Below are 16,816 nucleotides of genomic sequence, written 5' to 3'. Positions count from 1 at the left end.
TCGGTAACATTTAAACAAATTAGTCAGCTTAATTTTGAGTGTGTAGGTCAGCGACTTCAAGTCTCCTTCATTACACCAAATATAAAAACACTCTGACTGGATGAATAAAAACAGACCAAACTAAATGAGAGTCATCATTACTCAGAAGCTTCATCGTCTGTCAGAGCAGACTGGAGTCTGTTTCTGCTCCCATTAAACAACGATCATCTTTGTGCTTGGAAATACAATATTTATTTATCCAAGTGAAGGTTGGCAGAGCATGAAAGCTCCTCCGAAACATCACAGTGAAGCCACATTCACACCTGAGAAACGCCCACCAAACCACAGGCTTCAGCAGGTTTAATGCCTTGCTCAAAGGTAGCTGGACTATAGTAACTGAAAAGGGGCAGACTGAGTCATTCATTTCCACTAACCACATTATCCCAGCTGGTAAGAAGCCAACGTGAATGGAGTTTGTCACTTTCACCAGCTTGTACAAAATTAGATTTGCTGTTTTCTCCCTTTATAATGTTTTTAAAACACACACACACACACACACACACTGTCCTATTGCCTAGACAGAGTTGAAGTACAGGCTCAAAGAAAACCCTGACTGCACCAACTTATAGTGATAAAGTCCTGCAGAGGGAGAGAGCTGCCGAGACAAGCTACTGGGTTAAAATGTGGTCAAAATAAAAAAAGTGTCTCCATTTTCCTCAGCAGTGAACACAAGCAAATGGTAAATGGACTTGGACTTATATAGCGCTTTTCTAGTCTTCGACCACTCAAAGCGCTTTACACTACATGTCAGTATTCACCCATTCACACACACATTCATACACTGATGGCAGAGGCTACTAAGGTGCCAACTCTGCCCATCAGGATTTAATCTAAATACTCATTCACACACCGATGGCTATGCCTCCGGGAGCAATTTGGGGTTAAGTGTCTTGCTCAAGGACACATCGACATGTGACCCGGAGCAGCCGGGGATCGAACCACCGACCTTCCAATTGGTGGACAACCTGCTCTACCCTCTGAGCCACAGCCGCCCTAAGCCGCAAAGAGCTGCTTATTACAGTTTGGAAAACCTTTCAAGGACACAGGATCATCAAGGAAAGCAATGTCATTTCTTGCTTCTCTTTGAGCCTAAATATGTAAACATTATCAGCTGACTCGTGTGATTTGAGAGGAAGATGTACTGACCTCTGTGTCCAGGAGCTGATGTAGCCCAGCACTCGCAGGGCATGTTCCTTCTTCAGCTGGAAGCCTCCTTCACTGCCGTCTGCATCCGATACTGAGGAGGAACAAGAGAAAATACCTGTTAGAGAAGAGCTGCATACATCTCAGGAATCGGATGAAAAATAACGTCTTATGTCGCATTCACACCAAGAGCGAAGCAAATTTTCGACTCGCTTTACTCGCACGAGTTGGACCGCCGGGTCTTATGAATGGAGTTTGGATCGATCAGTGCCAGGCTATGCTAACATTGTAGCTGCTTCATCAACACTCAACATAACGTTATCTAGGCATTTGCGAAAAGTCTGCTTCGCGCTTGGTTTCAATGCAGCATTATTTTAACATTTTATTCCCCAAACAGCTGACTAAACACCACCAGTGGTTGGTTTTAACACTGTTACTGTCAGGTGACCTAACTCCTAATTAGAGTTGTCCTAATTGTCATGAAAAGAGAACATCTTCGAGATTGTGTAGGCACATAAATGTTACCACATTTTGGGAGAATATATCTTTAAGCCCTAAGAGACATTTTAGTTTATGAAATTCCAGTAAGACGTTTCTTGGATTAATAACAGAAGATGAAAAAAAGTGACCTGTATCTGCGAAATTCATTGATGTTTTTTCTCTCTTGATGGGCTTCAATTTGGAGGCTGCCTACTACAAACACATTAAATATTGGCACCAGACTTCAAAAGCTTCAGTCTAAAGTTACGGTTATTCTATTGGCCTTCAAAGATCCACATCAGTCACACCCAGTTTAGAGGAATCAAGTGTCTCCACTGGATCGCTGACCTCAATTTGACAGCAAAGACACACACAACACAAAAAGCGGCAACAATAGTACTCAATCAACCCTCTTGGCCGTTCAAGCCTGAAACAGAACCGAACCCTCTCAGCTCTATATATGAACAGAAGCTCCTCTGAGGCTTCAGAACCGGGGCTGACTTAAACTCTCTGCGATATTGGCCCGGGCGGCAGATTTGGCCGTATTTCCTGCAGCCGCTTCACTGCTTTGATGATGATGTCGTCTGGGAACGGGCACACAGGTGCCAACATTAAACCCAGTTTATGGCTGCAGCTCACCGTGGATATAAATACAAAGCGGGGGAGGACACCTGCACTGTGTGATCACACTCCTCAGCTCAGCAGTGACTGTAACGCTCAGCCAGACTGGAGGCGTTTAAACATGAACGCTCCAGCTGTGACACTAAAAGTACAGTTCAACTAAAATGTGTTTTTGAAAGCCAACAGATGTTGACAGAGAGATCTGAAGCGCTCAGAAAGACAAAATATGGGAAAAAAGAAAAAAGAAAGATGCTCTTTGATAGAGGCCGTGTGCCCAGGGCTCTGAACTAACTTTTTTCACCATCGTCCCGGAACTGTCCCAAAATACAACCTAAGTCGTCCCGAATTGAATGTGGACCGTCACAAATTTAAAATCTATTTATCTACATTATCATTAGTTAAAATCAAAGGGACCTTTAACATAAATAAAACACCAAACGTGATTTGTTTGTTTTTGTACATAAATGTATAATTTATTCAAAACATTGTTTTTGTCATTTTATTGGTTTGTTATTTATAATTTGCATGTTTCTTTGATGTCAACAATGCAGCTAAGTTAATTATTTTTTAACGAGTAAAAAGTAGCATTTGGTCAAAAAACAAGAGTTTCCATATGGGCCCCCAAAAAGTTAGAACCGGCCCTGCTAGCTGGGGTGTCCTAAAGTTGAGGAGCTGCTGGACAAGATGCTCCTGTCATGGAGAGAGGAGCAGCATGTTGGTACGGACAAAATGTGATGGAGAGATCTTATTGCAGCCTTATTACCCAAAGGGGACAAAGTGGAGTAAGTAGGTAAATAAGTGGTTAACATTAGTAACATGATTTGAGCTGTGGCAGAGTTTTGAATCCTCATAGTTAACATAACGTTATTGTCAGTTAATATCAGTCTAACGTTAGCTAACTGGTAACCTTAATTCTAGCAAGCTCATTGACTCGGGTTGAATTCCCCGTTGCCGCTGCAGCTGTGGTGAAGACAGAGGCCGGCGGTATGTACCGTCTGTGTGTATATGTGCATGTGTAGGACGGATCAGGTGGCAATGACTGTGTGTGTGTGTGTGTGTGTGTGTGTGTGTGTGTGTGTTGCACGCATTTATGTTGCCATGGATGTTTAATAACAACGGTATGTGCTATACAAAACACAATTAGTTTAATTTTCATCGCCGTTCATTGTAGGGTATTTTTCTTTCAACTCTTGGCCGAAATTCGTTAAAAAAATCTTTTCTGAACCAAATTTCCCAGCAATCCATAAAACAGTTATTGAGGCCCAAAGCGGTCGACCGACTGAACTAAAGACCGACATTGTCATCCCTAGAGCCTTACGTGGCAACACGAGCTGCACCACCCATCAACAATGAGGACAACGACTACATTGCTCTGGCAACAGTTAACATAACACAACACAAGACCCTACACACAACTGTTGGCATCTCAATGTTGTCATGTTATCGGCTCCACACTTCATCTGTACATAAATTAAACAATCCTTCCACAGCAACAGCAGGTTCCTCTCACACCTTGTAAGCACATTTGAAAACACATATTTTTGTCTTAAGCTTCCATCTAAACAAAACCATCACCTTTGCAACAATAAAAAAGCCACTGATGCACGATCGTCACAATTTCACAGGTTACATTTTATGCTCAGTAGTGAAGATAAGAAGCCAATTTTAAGTTATCTCAAACTTTGTGTTGCTTATTTGTTGTTTCAGTTCTGCATGAGCCTAAAACCAGGGTTCGAGTTCAAGGACGTCCCGCCGTCTCTGGGCCGAAAAAGAATAGGATCAGGGAGGATGAAAATGAATTTGGGGACGAAATTGGGATGAGAGTTTCAAAGACAAATACCCTACTAACGTTACAATGAACAGAGATGAAAATGACTGAAAGTTTTGTGTAGTGCACCGTTATTATTAAACCTCTTTGATAACATAAACACACGCTGTAAGTGCCCAATCCGTCCCGCACGTACACACACACACACAGCACATACCGCCGGCCTCTGACCTCACGACAGCCGTAGCAGCAACAGAAAATTATTCCCAAGTCAATGATGTAAGCTTGCTAGTATTAAAGTTACCAGTTAGCTAACATTTGACCGTTTGATGCATACCGGTATCGCCAGATTCTTGCCAGTATACAGCCCTATGATCCTGCCAAATTTAAGCCCCAACCCGACCTGAACTGGAGGATATATTTTTTCTTTACTTCATCCATTACTGACCATAATCTCGTCAGACTAACACTGTGTCCCAACTGGATGCGTCGTGAGCGAGCGTCAGCAACAAAATCAGCTTGATAACATTGTTCTCTATTGGAGTGTCCTAACTGGCTGCGAGCGACCAACACGACTGATTAGTCAACTAATCGACAAAGAGGGAGCGGCCCTATTAGATTTATCTGCATCTGTATGGACATCATTTTAAAAGGTTCATCGCTCCGAGTTCCCTTCTCAATAGGAGCTAGAGGTGTTTCTACAGGATGCTGCAGTGGTATTACAGATAAATATGCTAGTAAACACAAGTCGGTCAGGTGTGTGTCTGCTGCTGGGAAAAAGATTAATCTGCATGAAAAGGTTGATCAGAATCTCTGGTCCGTGTCACAGCTGATTCTGTGTGAAAATTGCTCTCTGCTGGTCTGGTTGCTGTGGTGGGGCTTTTATTTTTGTGGGGTTCCCAGTCAAAAAGTGAGCCAGGCCGTGGTCATATTCTGCATTTGGCCATTTTGCTAAAATATTCAAATCAGAGATGCCATAATCCTCACATCCCTTAGACCCTTTCATCCAAAGTTCTACATATTTAGTGAATCATTTTATACCAATTTGAATTTAGTTTAGGTCTCCAGTGTATGACCATAAGAAATCTAAATAAAGTTCGAAAACAATGAGTAACAAAAAGCTGTTGTTGCTCTGAGCAGAAGCTCGTCCTCCTCTTGCCCTAAACTTGAACTCTGACCACATTTCATTCAGCATGTTGAGGTTTCATCATCCCTGGAGTCAGTGGTTACTGTAACCTCAACATGAATGAGGCCTGATTTACCTTCTTTTAGCACTAGTTCACTCAAAATACAATACAAATATTGCATTTATTATTTATTATAGCCTTTTTTCACACAGGACATTTTGACTTGTAGGAAAAGCACAAGTGTTACTACATCAACAATGGCTCTGTTCTAATCAAAAGCCCACATCTCTGCTTGGAGGGAGAAACAACTACTTTTAAACATTATGAAAGACTTTTTTGAGGTTTTTGGATATGCACAAATATTGCAACGCCAACCTTTTCAAGAAGATGGTTGAAAGAACGAAAGAGGGAGGCTGTGTTTACACGGTCGAACAAGTCCACCAACAGTTACGTTAATATTAAACGGGAATACTAGTTCATATTAAACAGGAATATTAATGGAATATTCATTTTCATTAGCCATGTAACCAGCTTAGTAGGAAATCATATTGTCTTTTTTGGAATAAGGGCAAAAAAAACCTGAATATTTTGTGCATGTAAACGTAGTCAGTAAGCCAGCATGCACAATATCCCGACCCTGAAAGCGAAGCAGCCAAATGGAATTCAGCCATTATTAACGTTGTTACTCACACCTGTGTTTTTCCTACTGTGACATGTCAAAATGTCTTCAGTAATGTTTTAAAATTGTTTATCAAGCCTACTCATCATTCTTTAAAGCTGCCGTGGATAGAGATGGAGCAAATATGATTTAAAAAGTGTGGTTTAAGTCTCTTTAAACAGGGAGAAAGGCTATGATGTAGGGATGTTAATAATTAACAGTTTCACCATTAACCGACATCAAGAATTTTAACCGATTAATGCTATTGGTTAAACGGTTAAGAGAAATATTTAAAATTAATTAAAAAGCTGAGCAAACCTCAGAGGAGCGGCTTGTCACTTTAAGGAGAAAAATTGGTCCATCTTAACAGCCCACCTTATGTGAGTCTGAGCCGGCGCCGCAAGATACAGGAAGTGAGGAGTTGTAGCATTTATTCACCGACAAATAAACTGTACACACACTGCTACTGCTACGTTCACAGCTACAACGCCACCGACAACCCCACACTCACCGCCGCCACTCACACACGGTCCGTCGGACACTCGCTAACGTTACGCCGCACTGACAGACCGTATGTGTGTGACAACGGCGAGCACAAAGCCACCAGCAACACCACTGCTGCGAACGTAGCACAAACACACAGGGCCTGTTGGACACTCACTAACGTTACGACGGGCACACACAGGTGACAACCTGCTAACCTAAATGGTGCAGTGGAAACTTCCTGGGAAAGTGACTGCATTTGTCCTCGGCAATACACACAGCACCGTGGCTGCTAACTCTCCCGGACGAGTGAACTGGGGACTTAGTTGCCTGTTTTGCACATACACTGCAGCTGGCGCACCGCTGCATACGCGCACTAATCTTGTCAGTTAACAGTTAATAATCGGTAAACGAGGGTCGGTTTTCGGTTAAAAAATTCAAAATTAGCATCCATACTATGATGCACTGTCTGACCATTGAGACATGCTCACGTTGGGTATAAACTATAAAGATATCGCAGCTCTACAGGCTCAATTTAATTCAATTAATTTGGAAAATACTACAAAATGTCAATCACAATTTCCCAGAGCCCAAGGTGACATCTTCAAATTGTTTGTTTTGTCTGGCAAAAATTTACAAACAAAAAAACAAAAGAAGCAGTTCCTTGCATTTTTGGAAACAACGCAGATCAGCTCTGTGTTAAAAGCGCCCATTGAACACAGCTCCCTGTTGTTAAGGGGATTCTGTCTCTTACATACACACACAAACACATGCTGCGACAGCAAATCTGAGGTCACAGGTCACCTACAGACAGAACACATGGACCTGCCAGTCTTGTAGACAGAGCTGTCACAGCTGACAGCACCCCGCTGTTGAACCCCCATCACAACCCTCCACAACAACAGTTTGTATCAGTGAAGTTGTAAAGACCCAACACGCTTCATCCTGCCACAAAAATACAACCAGTGGGTTTCACAAATTTCACTGCTGAACTGGTGAAGAAGCACATGAGCAGCAGATTTTCTGTCTTGTAACTTGAGTCAGAATCAAGCCACACTACAGCGAAGTGAACTGGTGTGTCAGCACAGAGCAAACTTTAACCTTCATCTAACTTGAACCCTACACCACATCAAAACCAAAAACTTGAGTGCTGTTTAACAGAGGAGTAACACAAATGTGAACCTTTACAGGACAAAAACACAATACATTCATACTAGGGCTATCAAAGTTAACTCGATAATAAATAAACGTGTTAACGCAAATGGGTTTTAACACCACTAACTTCTTTAACACAACTTGCGATTTTTAGGTTGTAGCGGGATCAGTTTTAAAGCTAGAGTGAAGATACTGATATCATATGAAACTAGAAAACCTCAGGATTCCATTGGTACCAACCATGTCATTCTAGCTTGTCGTGAAGGAGGCGGCTAAATAATGCTATGAATTTATAATACATTTTGGCGAGGAACAACTGGCATGGCCATTTTCAAAGGGGTCCCTTGACCTCTGACCTCAAGATATGTGAATGAAAATGGGTTCTATGGGTACCCAAGAGTCTCCCCTTTACAGACATGCCCACTTTATGATAATCACATGCAGTTTGAGGCAAGTCATAGTCAAGTCAGCACACTGACACACTGACAACTGTTGTTGTCTGTTGGGCTGCAGTTTGCCATGTTGTGATTTGAGCATATTTTTTAATGCCAAATGCAGTACCTGTGAGGGTTTCTGGACAATATTTGTCATTGTTTTGTTGAGATTGTCAAGTATTTAATACTTCTATCAACATGAAAGCGGATAAATATGCTTGCTTTATGCAAACGTATGTACAGTATATATTTATTATTGGTAATCAACTAACAACACAAAACAATGACAAGTGTGCTTCTAGCTTTGTGTCAACAGTTTGTGTCCATCTGCTTCCTGTTTCAACATGACAATGTCTCCATACACAAAGCCAGCTCCATAACAAATGGGTATTCCCAGTTTGGTATGGTAGAACTTGACTGGACTGCACAGAGTTCAGACCTCGACCCCATCATACCAACACCTTTGGGATGAACTGGAACGTCAACTGCAAGCTAGGCCTCATCACCCAACATCAGTGGCCGACTTCACAAATAACATATTCAAACCAACACGGCTGCCCGACTTTAGTAACCAGCCGTCTCTATTAAGAATAGAAAATTAATGATATTGACCTTTAAATGTCATCCGACATACTCCCTAACAAGAGACAGAAAAAGAGAAACAGCCAAACAGGAAGCATCCAGGCGTGGGCAAGACAGACTTCTCTTTTATTTGGTAATAATTAGAGCTCTCAAATTTACCTTAAAAGGGAGATTTGTCAAGCATTTAATACTCTTATCAACATGGGAGTGGGCAAATATGCTTTCTTTATGCAAATGTATGTATATAACTATTACTGGAAATCAATTAACAACACAAAACAATTACAAATACAGGCAACAACAGCTGTCAGTGTGTCAGTGTGATGACTTGACTATGACTTGCCTCAAAACTGCATGTGATTATCATAAAGTGGGTATGTCTGTTAAGGGGAGACTCGTGGGTACCCATAGAACCCATTTTCAAAATGCTAAAATTTAGCGTAAGTTTGGTGCGTTATTTAACCTCCTTAGCGACAAACTAGAAGGAGCGACAAGCATTGGTACCGATGGATTCCTTAGGTTTTGTAGCTTCATATGATACCAGTATCTTCACACTAGCTTTAAAACTGAGCTCACTACAACCTAAAAATCAGAAGTTGCATTAATGCGTTAAAGAAATTAGTGGCGTTAAAACGACGTTAACGTGTTATTATCGCGTTAAATTTGACAGCCCTAGTAATAATGTAATTCTGTGTTATTGTATGGTTTAGCAACTAAATTGCATTCAACCACACTGCAGACTTGAGTCTCTGCTAAGAAATACAACCAGATATCTGACTGATATCTCATATTATAAGGTCCAGCACAAGTTTAATGCATGTCAGTTAAGCCATGTCATGCGTGCATCTCCTGTATGAAAAGATTATAATGCTCTTGTTGCAAAACGGGAGCAAAAATCCGTGCAGCCAAGTTATAAAAGTCTTCCTAGAGGAGGAGGCAGTGATAGCAGCAGAATAATACCCGAGGTTTTTTAAATGACATGTTCAGAATAAGGCTGTCACAAATACCATTTTTTGGGGCTTCGAAGCTTCTGTGAGATATATTCGGAGGTATATTCGAAGCTTTGCGGCTTTACTTTATTATTACCTACTTCTATAAAAACAAAACAAAAAAACGAAGCATTCGAATACTGCTTTGGAGGTTGATTACCACAGCAACTGTCAAAGCTTCGTAGCATTCAGGTCAGCCCTATACACCGGTATGTCTATAAGGTTTGGGTGTCCACATACTTCTACCCATATACTGTACGGGGCGGCAGTAGCTCAGTCCATAGGGACTTGGCTCGGGAACTGGAGGGTCGACCAAGTGCTGAGTGTGAACTGGTCGCTGGAGAGATGCCAGTTTGCTGCTTGGGCACTGCCGAGGTGCCCTTGAGCAAGGCACCAAACCCCCAACTGCTCGGGTGCCTGTCAGGGGCAGCCCCCTCAGTCTGACATTGCTCTCATTAACGCATGTATATAGGTCCTGTTTGTGCATGTGTGTGTGTGTGTGTGTGTGTGTGTCCTGTATATAACAGAGTGAAAAAATGTAATTTCCCCTCGGGGATTAATAAAGTGCCTTTCTTCTTCTTCTTCTTCAATGAAGATGACATTCATTTCCAAAAACAAGTGGTCACAACTCACTCTCACAATTTGAGTTCAATATTTTTTATGTATTGTGTTTATCTTCTAATGGACTTGTAAAAAAAGAAATTAGCTGTATTTTGAGGGGGTACCTTCTAAAAGCTTGAATTAGTGATCCCACACTGCTACAGTCAGGTGCATGATTGTCTGTTAAAGTGGAGCCTGCAGGAGGAGCTTTCCCTTATCTTCTAATTGACAACCACTTGTCAAAAAAAGAAATTAGCTGGATTTTGGGGGGTACCTTCTAAAAGCTTGAACTAGTGATCCCACACTGCTACAGTCAGGTGCATGATTGTCTGTTAAAGTGGAGCCTGCAGGAGGAGCTTTCCCTTAACATGACACACACACACAATAGAGGCTGCATACACACAGGAGGAAAACGACAAAATGAACTGCATAGTAACGGCTTTAACAAATACTGTTATAACACCACAATAAAAGCTTCTCACAGACACCCCTGAAGTAGCAGCAAGGCCCCAGTTAGCACGCCTTGCATGGACGCCTGGCTAACTTGTAGCTTATAAAAGGCAACCTTGTATTTACTGTTTGCTGCTGACTTTAAGTTGACATTAGTAGGTGAAACACGACTTGATGGCAAGATTAATTTTAGCCCCCAAAACCGAGGAAAAAAGGAGTGAGGCTGATTGTGCAGAGGAAATCGGCCCCGAAAAAAATCATACACACACAAGCTACCGAGGATTAACGATGTGCCCAAAAAAATATGCGCCTCGTTGCAGCCATTAATTTTCTAGGCTAGCTCCTAGTCGCCGCTAGCTGAGGTTAACATTTAAGAGACTCTCCCAAAAAAAAAAATACATTTATCATCTTTGTGTCAGCTATATATGAGCAGTGTTAAAGTGTTATTGACAAGTTATCAGGGCGTTTTTGAGCTGTGAATGAGAGCAACCCTGTAAAACAATGGTGGTGTCAGCAGCAGCGGAGTGGACAGCTAGCAGCAGACTGACCTGACAAACACATCAAACAAAGTCAGCTACTAGCTCGCTAGTTAGCTACACTAAGCTAACTCTCCAAAAAAAACAGCACCATTTAGCACCATTTAGCATCCTCAAAAAAACTCCCCTATGCACTGTGTTCAAGTGTGTGAAGTCATAACTGTAGAAAACCCAGCTAGGTGATTTTAAGAGTTGATTTTAGTGGAGCTAGCTTGTGTGTGAGTTTGAGTGTTTGACAGACAGGCCCCAAAAAACTGCCAATTTGTAAGAGAAAAAATGGCATTCATGTGTATAAAAACCGTCCTGACAGGAAGACACAGCTGTCCTCTACTACACAACAACGCAGAGACAATGACAATACTTCCACTTGTCTCGTGGCTGCAAAATGCTAATCATGAAAACACACAAAGTTATATATAGCTAGCCTGGAGCTAACACAAGCTAACACCCAGCATCTAGTTCAGCATCGTCTGTTGCAAAATAAAAATCTCTACTTACTTTCATTTAAAACCTCCACCAGCTCGGCGCAGTTTTCACACATTGTTCATGAAGAGGAGAGCTGAGTCAAAGCATTGCACTGGAGGCTGTTGTTGGCTTGGTTGTTTTTAAGGGTGAGATAATAAAAGGCCCAGTGGAGGAGGGAGTGATTGGTGAAGGTTATCTCCACTCACTGTAACCAGGGGCAACGACAAGGTGCAGAACGGGATTTGCATCCAAGCAGAAGTTGATGTACCACCAGAAAAGTTAAAGAGGCAACTGGAAGGGTAGAGATCCGAGTCAGTGTCCAGTCTGAGCGTTACTTTGAGAGAGTAGACACAGCAGCCATGATGGAAAAGGAGGGGGTGGGGGGGAAGACACACAGTGGAGATGGTTCGGCTCTTTCCGGGCTGTCTCCTTCACCCCGTTCGGCTTTCTTCGTTAGTATCGCGAGATCTTCCCAAAAATGACGTACAATCCTCTTCTTAACAATCTCAAGGGCAGTTGCTGTTAAAATAGTAGATTTTTACACATCTTGGATTATTTTATCTGTCATTTAGATTTTCTACTTCTTTCTACTGGGATATGTGTTTTTATTTTTATTTTTTATAATATATATGTATATATATTATATATATATGTATATATATATATAATATTTATATATAATATATAATGATATAATATATATCATTATATAATAAATATCATTATAATTATTTATATTATATATAAATAATATATTATTTATTATATATATATAATAAATAATAATTTTTAAGGTTCATGAAAAAGTGCATTTTCTAATCAATCTCATAGTTTTTGCAGTTTTACATTCATAAATGTAAATTTGCTAAACTAAAACCTCACGTTCATGTTTTCAAGAAAGAAATGGAGCTATATATTAAGACAATAACTTAAAAAAAAAAGCTATTAAAACTGTTAGACTGTGCTCCCAGTTTAAAGTTTTACTGAAGTTACTTTCTATTTATTTAAATTGACCCCATGGCATGTTTTATGTTACTTTATTTTATTTCATTTTTATGTCTATCCCGTCATTTGCTTTTATACATATTCAACTATGTATCTGTTTAATTGGAAGTGTTACTGTTTATTTGTATCATTGTATTGTTAACTGATTTAAAATAAATAAATGAATAAAATAAAAAACAGTGTTGAAAAGACCAATTATATTTATTTATTTATTCATCATATTGCTTATTTTTATTATTTACAATTTATGTAATTTAATTTATGTTTTTTTCTATTTTATAAAAAAATATATTTATTTTTTTCTACTCAGACACATAAGGATTTTAATACTATCTTTAAAGTATCTCCATAACTGCAACTACAACTTAGTATTGTTGGCTTTTAATTGAAAGATGAAGTACAACCTTTTCTTACAATCTCAAGGGCAATTGCTGTTAAAATAGTAGATTTAACCCATCTTGGATTATTTTATCTGTAATTTTGATTTTCTACTTTTTTCTACTGGAAAAATTTGTTTTTATTTTTATTTTTTATAATAATAATAATAATAATTTAAAAAATATATATCTATATATATATATAATAAATTATATATATATAATAATATATATAATGAATAATAATGTTCGAGGGTTCATGAAAAAGAGTATTTTCTAATCAATCTCATAGTTTTTGCAAAGTTTTACATTCATAAATGTAAATTTGCTAAAGTAAAACTTCCTCCCTAACTGCAACTACAACTTAGTATAGTTGGCGTTTAATTGAAAAATGAAGTACAACCTTTTCTTACAATCTCAAGGGCAATTGCAGTTAAAATTGTAAAATTTACCCATCTTGGATTATTTTATGTGTAATTTTTGATTTTCTACTTTTTTACTGGAAAATGTGTTTCTATATTTTTAATTTTTAAGGTTCATGAAAAAGAGTATTTTTTTAATGAATCTCATAGTTTTGCAAAGTTTTACATTCATAAATGTAAATTTGCTAAAGTAAAAACAAAACCTCACGATCATGTTTTCAAGAAAGAAATGGAGCTATACATTAAGACAATAACTTTAACAATAACTAAAAAAAAGCTATTAAAACTGTGAGACTGTGCTCCCAGTTTAAAGTTGCTTTCTATTTATTTAAATTGTACCCGGCATGTTTTGTGTTACTTTATTTTATTTCATTTTATGTCTATCCCGTCACTTGCTTTTATATATATATTTAACTATGTATCTGTTTATTTGTATCATTGTATTGTTAACTGATTTAAAATAAATAAATGAATAAAATAAAAAACAGTGTTGAAAATACTATTAATTTCATTTGAAGACCAATTATATTTATTTATTTATTCATCATATTGCTTATTTTTATTATTTACAATTTATGTAATTTAATTTATGTTTTTTTATATTTTATATATTTGATTTTAGTTTTTTTTTACCACTCAGACACATAAGGATTTTAATACTATCTTTAAAGTATCTCCATAACTGCAACTACAACTTATTATAGTTGGCGTTTAATTTGGCACTAGTTGCACTATTCCCATGTGTGTAGTAAAAACATATTTAAGTTATTGATTTTTTTTATTATTGTTAAAGTATTTTACATCGGTGATAAGTATATTTGCCCCTTATTGATAAGTATTGTATAGTTGCTGTTAACTTTTTGCTCTGAGCTGCTGTAACAGTGAAATTTGCTGCCGGGATTAATAAAATACTCTATCTATATTCAACCTGTCTTGTTGTTTGTTGATTTGTTGTTCAATAAAGAAAAGAAAAAAAAGAACTGCGGTGAAAATAATCTACAAAACTTTAACGGAATTACTGCAAAATACAACAAAAATATTTTTAAAAATGTGTTAGACAAAAATACATATTAAATATTTTTATTTTGTGTTTTAAGATTTTATTTAAATTTTCTCTGGTATTACATGTAATTATTTTTACAGTTTGAACACAGACATATGTCAAATATACATATAACTGAATAATGTGAATACTTGACAGCTACAAAATCATATAATGAGGTTATTGTACTTTATTTTGTGTTCGTTTTGTCTTCAGTACTCAGATATTTTAAAGTTTTTTTTAAAGTAGCAATACCACAGTGTAGAAATACAAAAGTCCTGCATTCAAAATTTTACTTAAGTAAAAGTACAGAAGTATTAGCATCAAACAAAGTACCGAACATAAAAGTACTCATTATGCAGAATGGCTTATTTCACAATAATGTATATTATATCGCTGGATTATAATTATTGATGCATTAGTGTGTTTATCACTTTAATACTGCAGCAGCTAAAGGTGGAGCTAATTTCAACTATTTTATATACTGCTGGGTAGTTTAATCTATAATAATGCATCATCATTTATTAGTTGATTTATATTTTGTATTAATAATCTGAATCTGCAAATTAACCTAATATATCAAACAAATGTAGTGCAGTAAAAAGTACAATATTGGCTTCCAAAATATAGTGAAGTAGAAGTAGAATGTAACATTTCAAAACTGCTGTACAGTGTACTTGCACTGCATGTATTCTACAAGGCGTTGGGCTGGGAGGTTATAAAGGGAGGAAAAAAGTATTTTGTTTACAATATTTGTTCCATTTCCTCCAATGTAATAAATATTATGCTACATTTACTGAACAGTTAGATCCCTCATTATCCAAAGACCTTTCATTCATTTCAGACCCTGAAGGGACAGGTGACTTTAAAACATTTATCTAATTAGCTTTCTCAGGACCCACACTGTAGTTTGTGTGTTTGTAGGCTAAAGAAAACTAAACTCTTTCCCTGGAACCGAACTTGCTATAAACTTGCCATCAGGCCAGCTACCAACTTCAGACCCATTTAATGTCAAAACTGGCAACTCACAGCGTTTCTTTCAGTCTAGATTAACAGAGCAAAACATTTCTTAGAAAAGTAAATATACCTTTTTTGACCAGTGTCTGGAACATCATCCCAAAATGTCTGTCTGCATACCACTGGACTCAGTGTAAAGAATATGAAATGCAGTTAAAGCTGTACAGATGCGCTCATGTTCGCTTTGTTAAGTAACTTATTTTATGTTACTCGTTCTCGAATGAATCAGATTCAAAGACCTTTTTATACAGACGACATTTTGTCTTGTCATAAAAGGAAAAACACAGGTGGAACTATAAACATGGCAAACGGGCGTAACTAATATTACATTATTAATTGCATTACATTATAATAATTGATGGAACAGATCATTATTGTTATTACTAATGTGTAACTGGGACAAAGCTAAAATGTCTAGAGCTGCAATAATTAAAAAATCAATTGACATCTATTAAATTAATCAGCAATATCTTTGAGTTGTGGACAAAACAAGACATCGTCTTGGGCTTTGCAACACTGATAGACATTTTTCACCATTTCCTGACAGTTAATCGATTATACGAGAAAATAAGCGACAGATTAATCGGCAATGAAAATAATCGTTAGTTGCAGCCCTAAAAATATCCAACAATGTGTGATGATGTGTCCAACATCATCATTAGTTTCACTCCACATTTTCCCCTGTTCAAGTGTGACTCAACAATGTCCCCCAGTTTAAGAACCATTTCCTCAAAAAGGTAACTATATCTATAAACAGCCAAGCTCAACATCAGATTTTCCAAAACCTTTTAGACTATATGTCATATGCAATAACCCTTCATGTCCTGAAAGCCGAGCTGTGACATTCCTCGCCTTTTCCAGGTTTTTCCATAACCTTCAGGGCTTTGTGGAAGAAGCAGAGTCACACACGTTTTTTTTTGTAAAAATAGCCAACTTTATATTCTCAGAGTACTAAGACAGCTTTACAAACAGGATGATATGCACACAGCCTTCCTTCTCATCCAAACGCAGAGCGGTCCAACTGAAGCTCCGACTCCATCAGAGAGCCAGAGTAAAAGAAAAAAAACAAACACACTGACAAACCAAAAACAAGACAACAAAGGAAGCAAGGAAGTACACGTCTACCCCTTGAGCATCACATTCGTCCTGCACCATGCACATGGCACTTCTGAAACCAGAGCAATCTGTCAACTAACCATCGCAAGTGTTTCCACATTATATATTACATATTAACAAATAGGAGAGGTGGATTGAGGGGATTAAAAATAACCTTGAATTCTTTCAGCTTCATGCAGGTGTAAAAGAACCGTATGGCCAAACATAAAGCTTTAATTAGCAAAAGAATTAACAAAAGATGGCATGTTACACACAAAAAAAACTTTGTATAAAATAAGTTTGTAAGACAAAAAAAAAAAAAAAGAAT

The 16,816-nt window shown here is 38.0% G+C and overlaps 1 protein-coding gene across 2 annotated transcripts in view; it reads right to left on the bottom strand.

Moving 5' to 3' along the window:
* Positions 1 to 11,745, bottom strand: part of usp34 (ubiquitin specific peptidase 34) — a 68,326-nt gene extending 56,581 nt beyond the window's left edge. For both annotated transcript variants that reach the window (XM_074629224.1, XM_074629226.1), the window contains exons 1-2: positions 11,564 to 11,745; positions 1,186 to 1,276 (exon numbers count right to left, since the gene is read on the bottom strand). In XM_074629224.1, coding sequence (XP_074485325.1) covers positions 1,186 to 1,276; positions 11,564 to 11,606 — 134 coding nt within the window. In that variant the 5' untranslated portion in view covers positions 11,607 to 11,745. The remainder of the gene's footprint in view (positions 1 to 1,185; positions 1,277 to 11,563) is intronic.
* Positions 11,746 to 16,816: the final 5,071 nt, after the last annotated feature.

Source organism: Sebastes fasciatus, chromosome 3, assembly GCF_043250625.1.
Source record: "Sebastes fasciatus isolate fSebFas1 chromosome 3, fSebFas1.pri, whole genome shotgun sequence".
Lineage (NCBI taxonomy): Eukaryota > Metazoa > Chordata > Actinopteri > Perciformes > Sebastidae > Sebastes > Sebastes fasciatus.
Note: the sequence above shows the minus strand (reverse complement) of the source record. Positions and strands in the feature narration are given on the sequence as shown.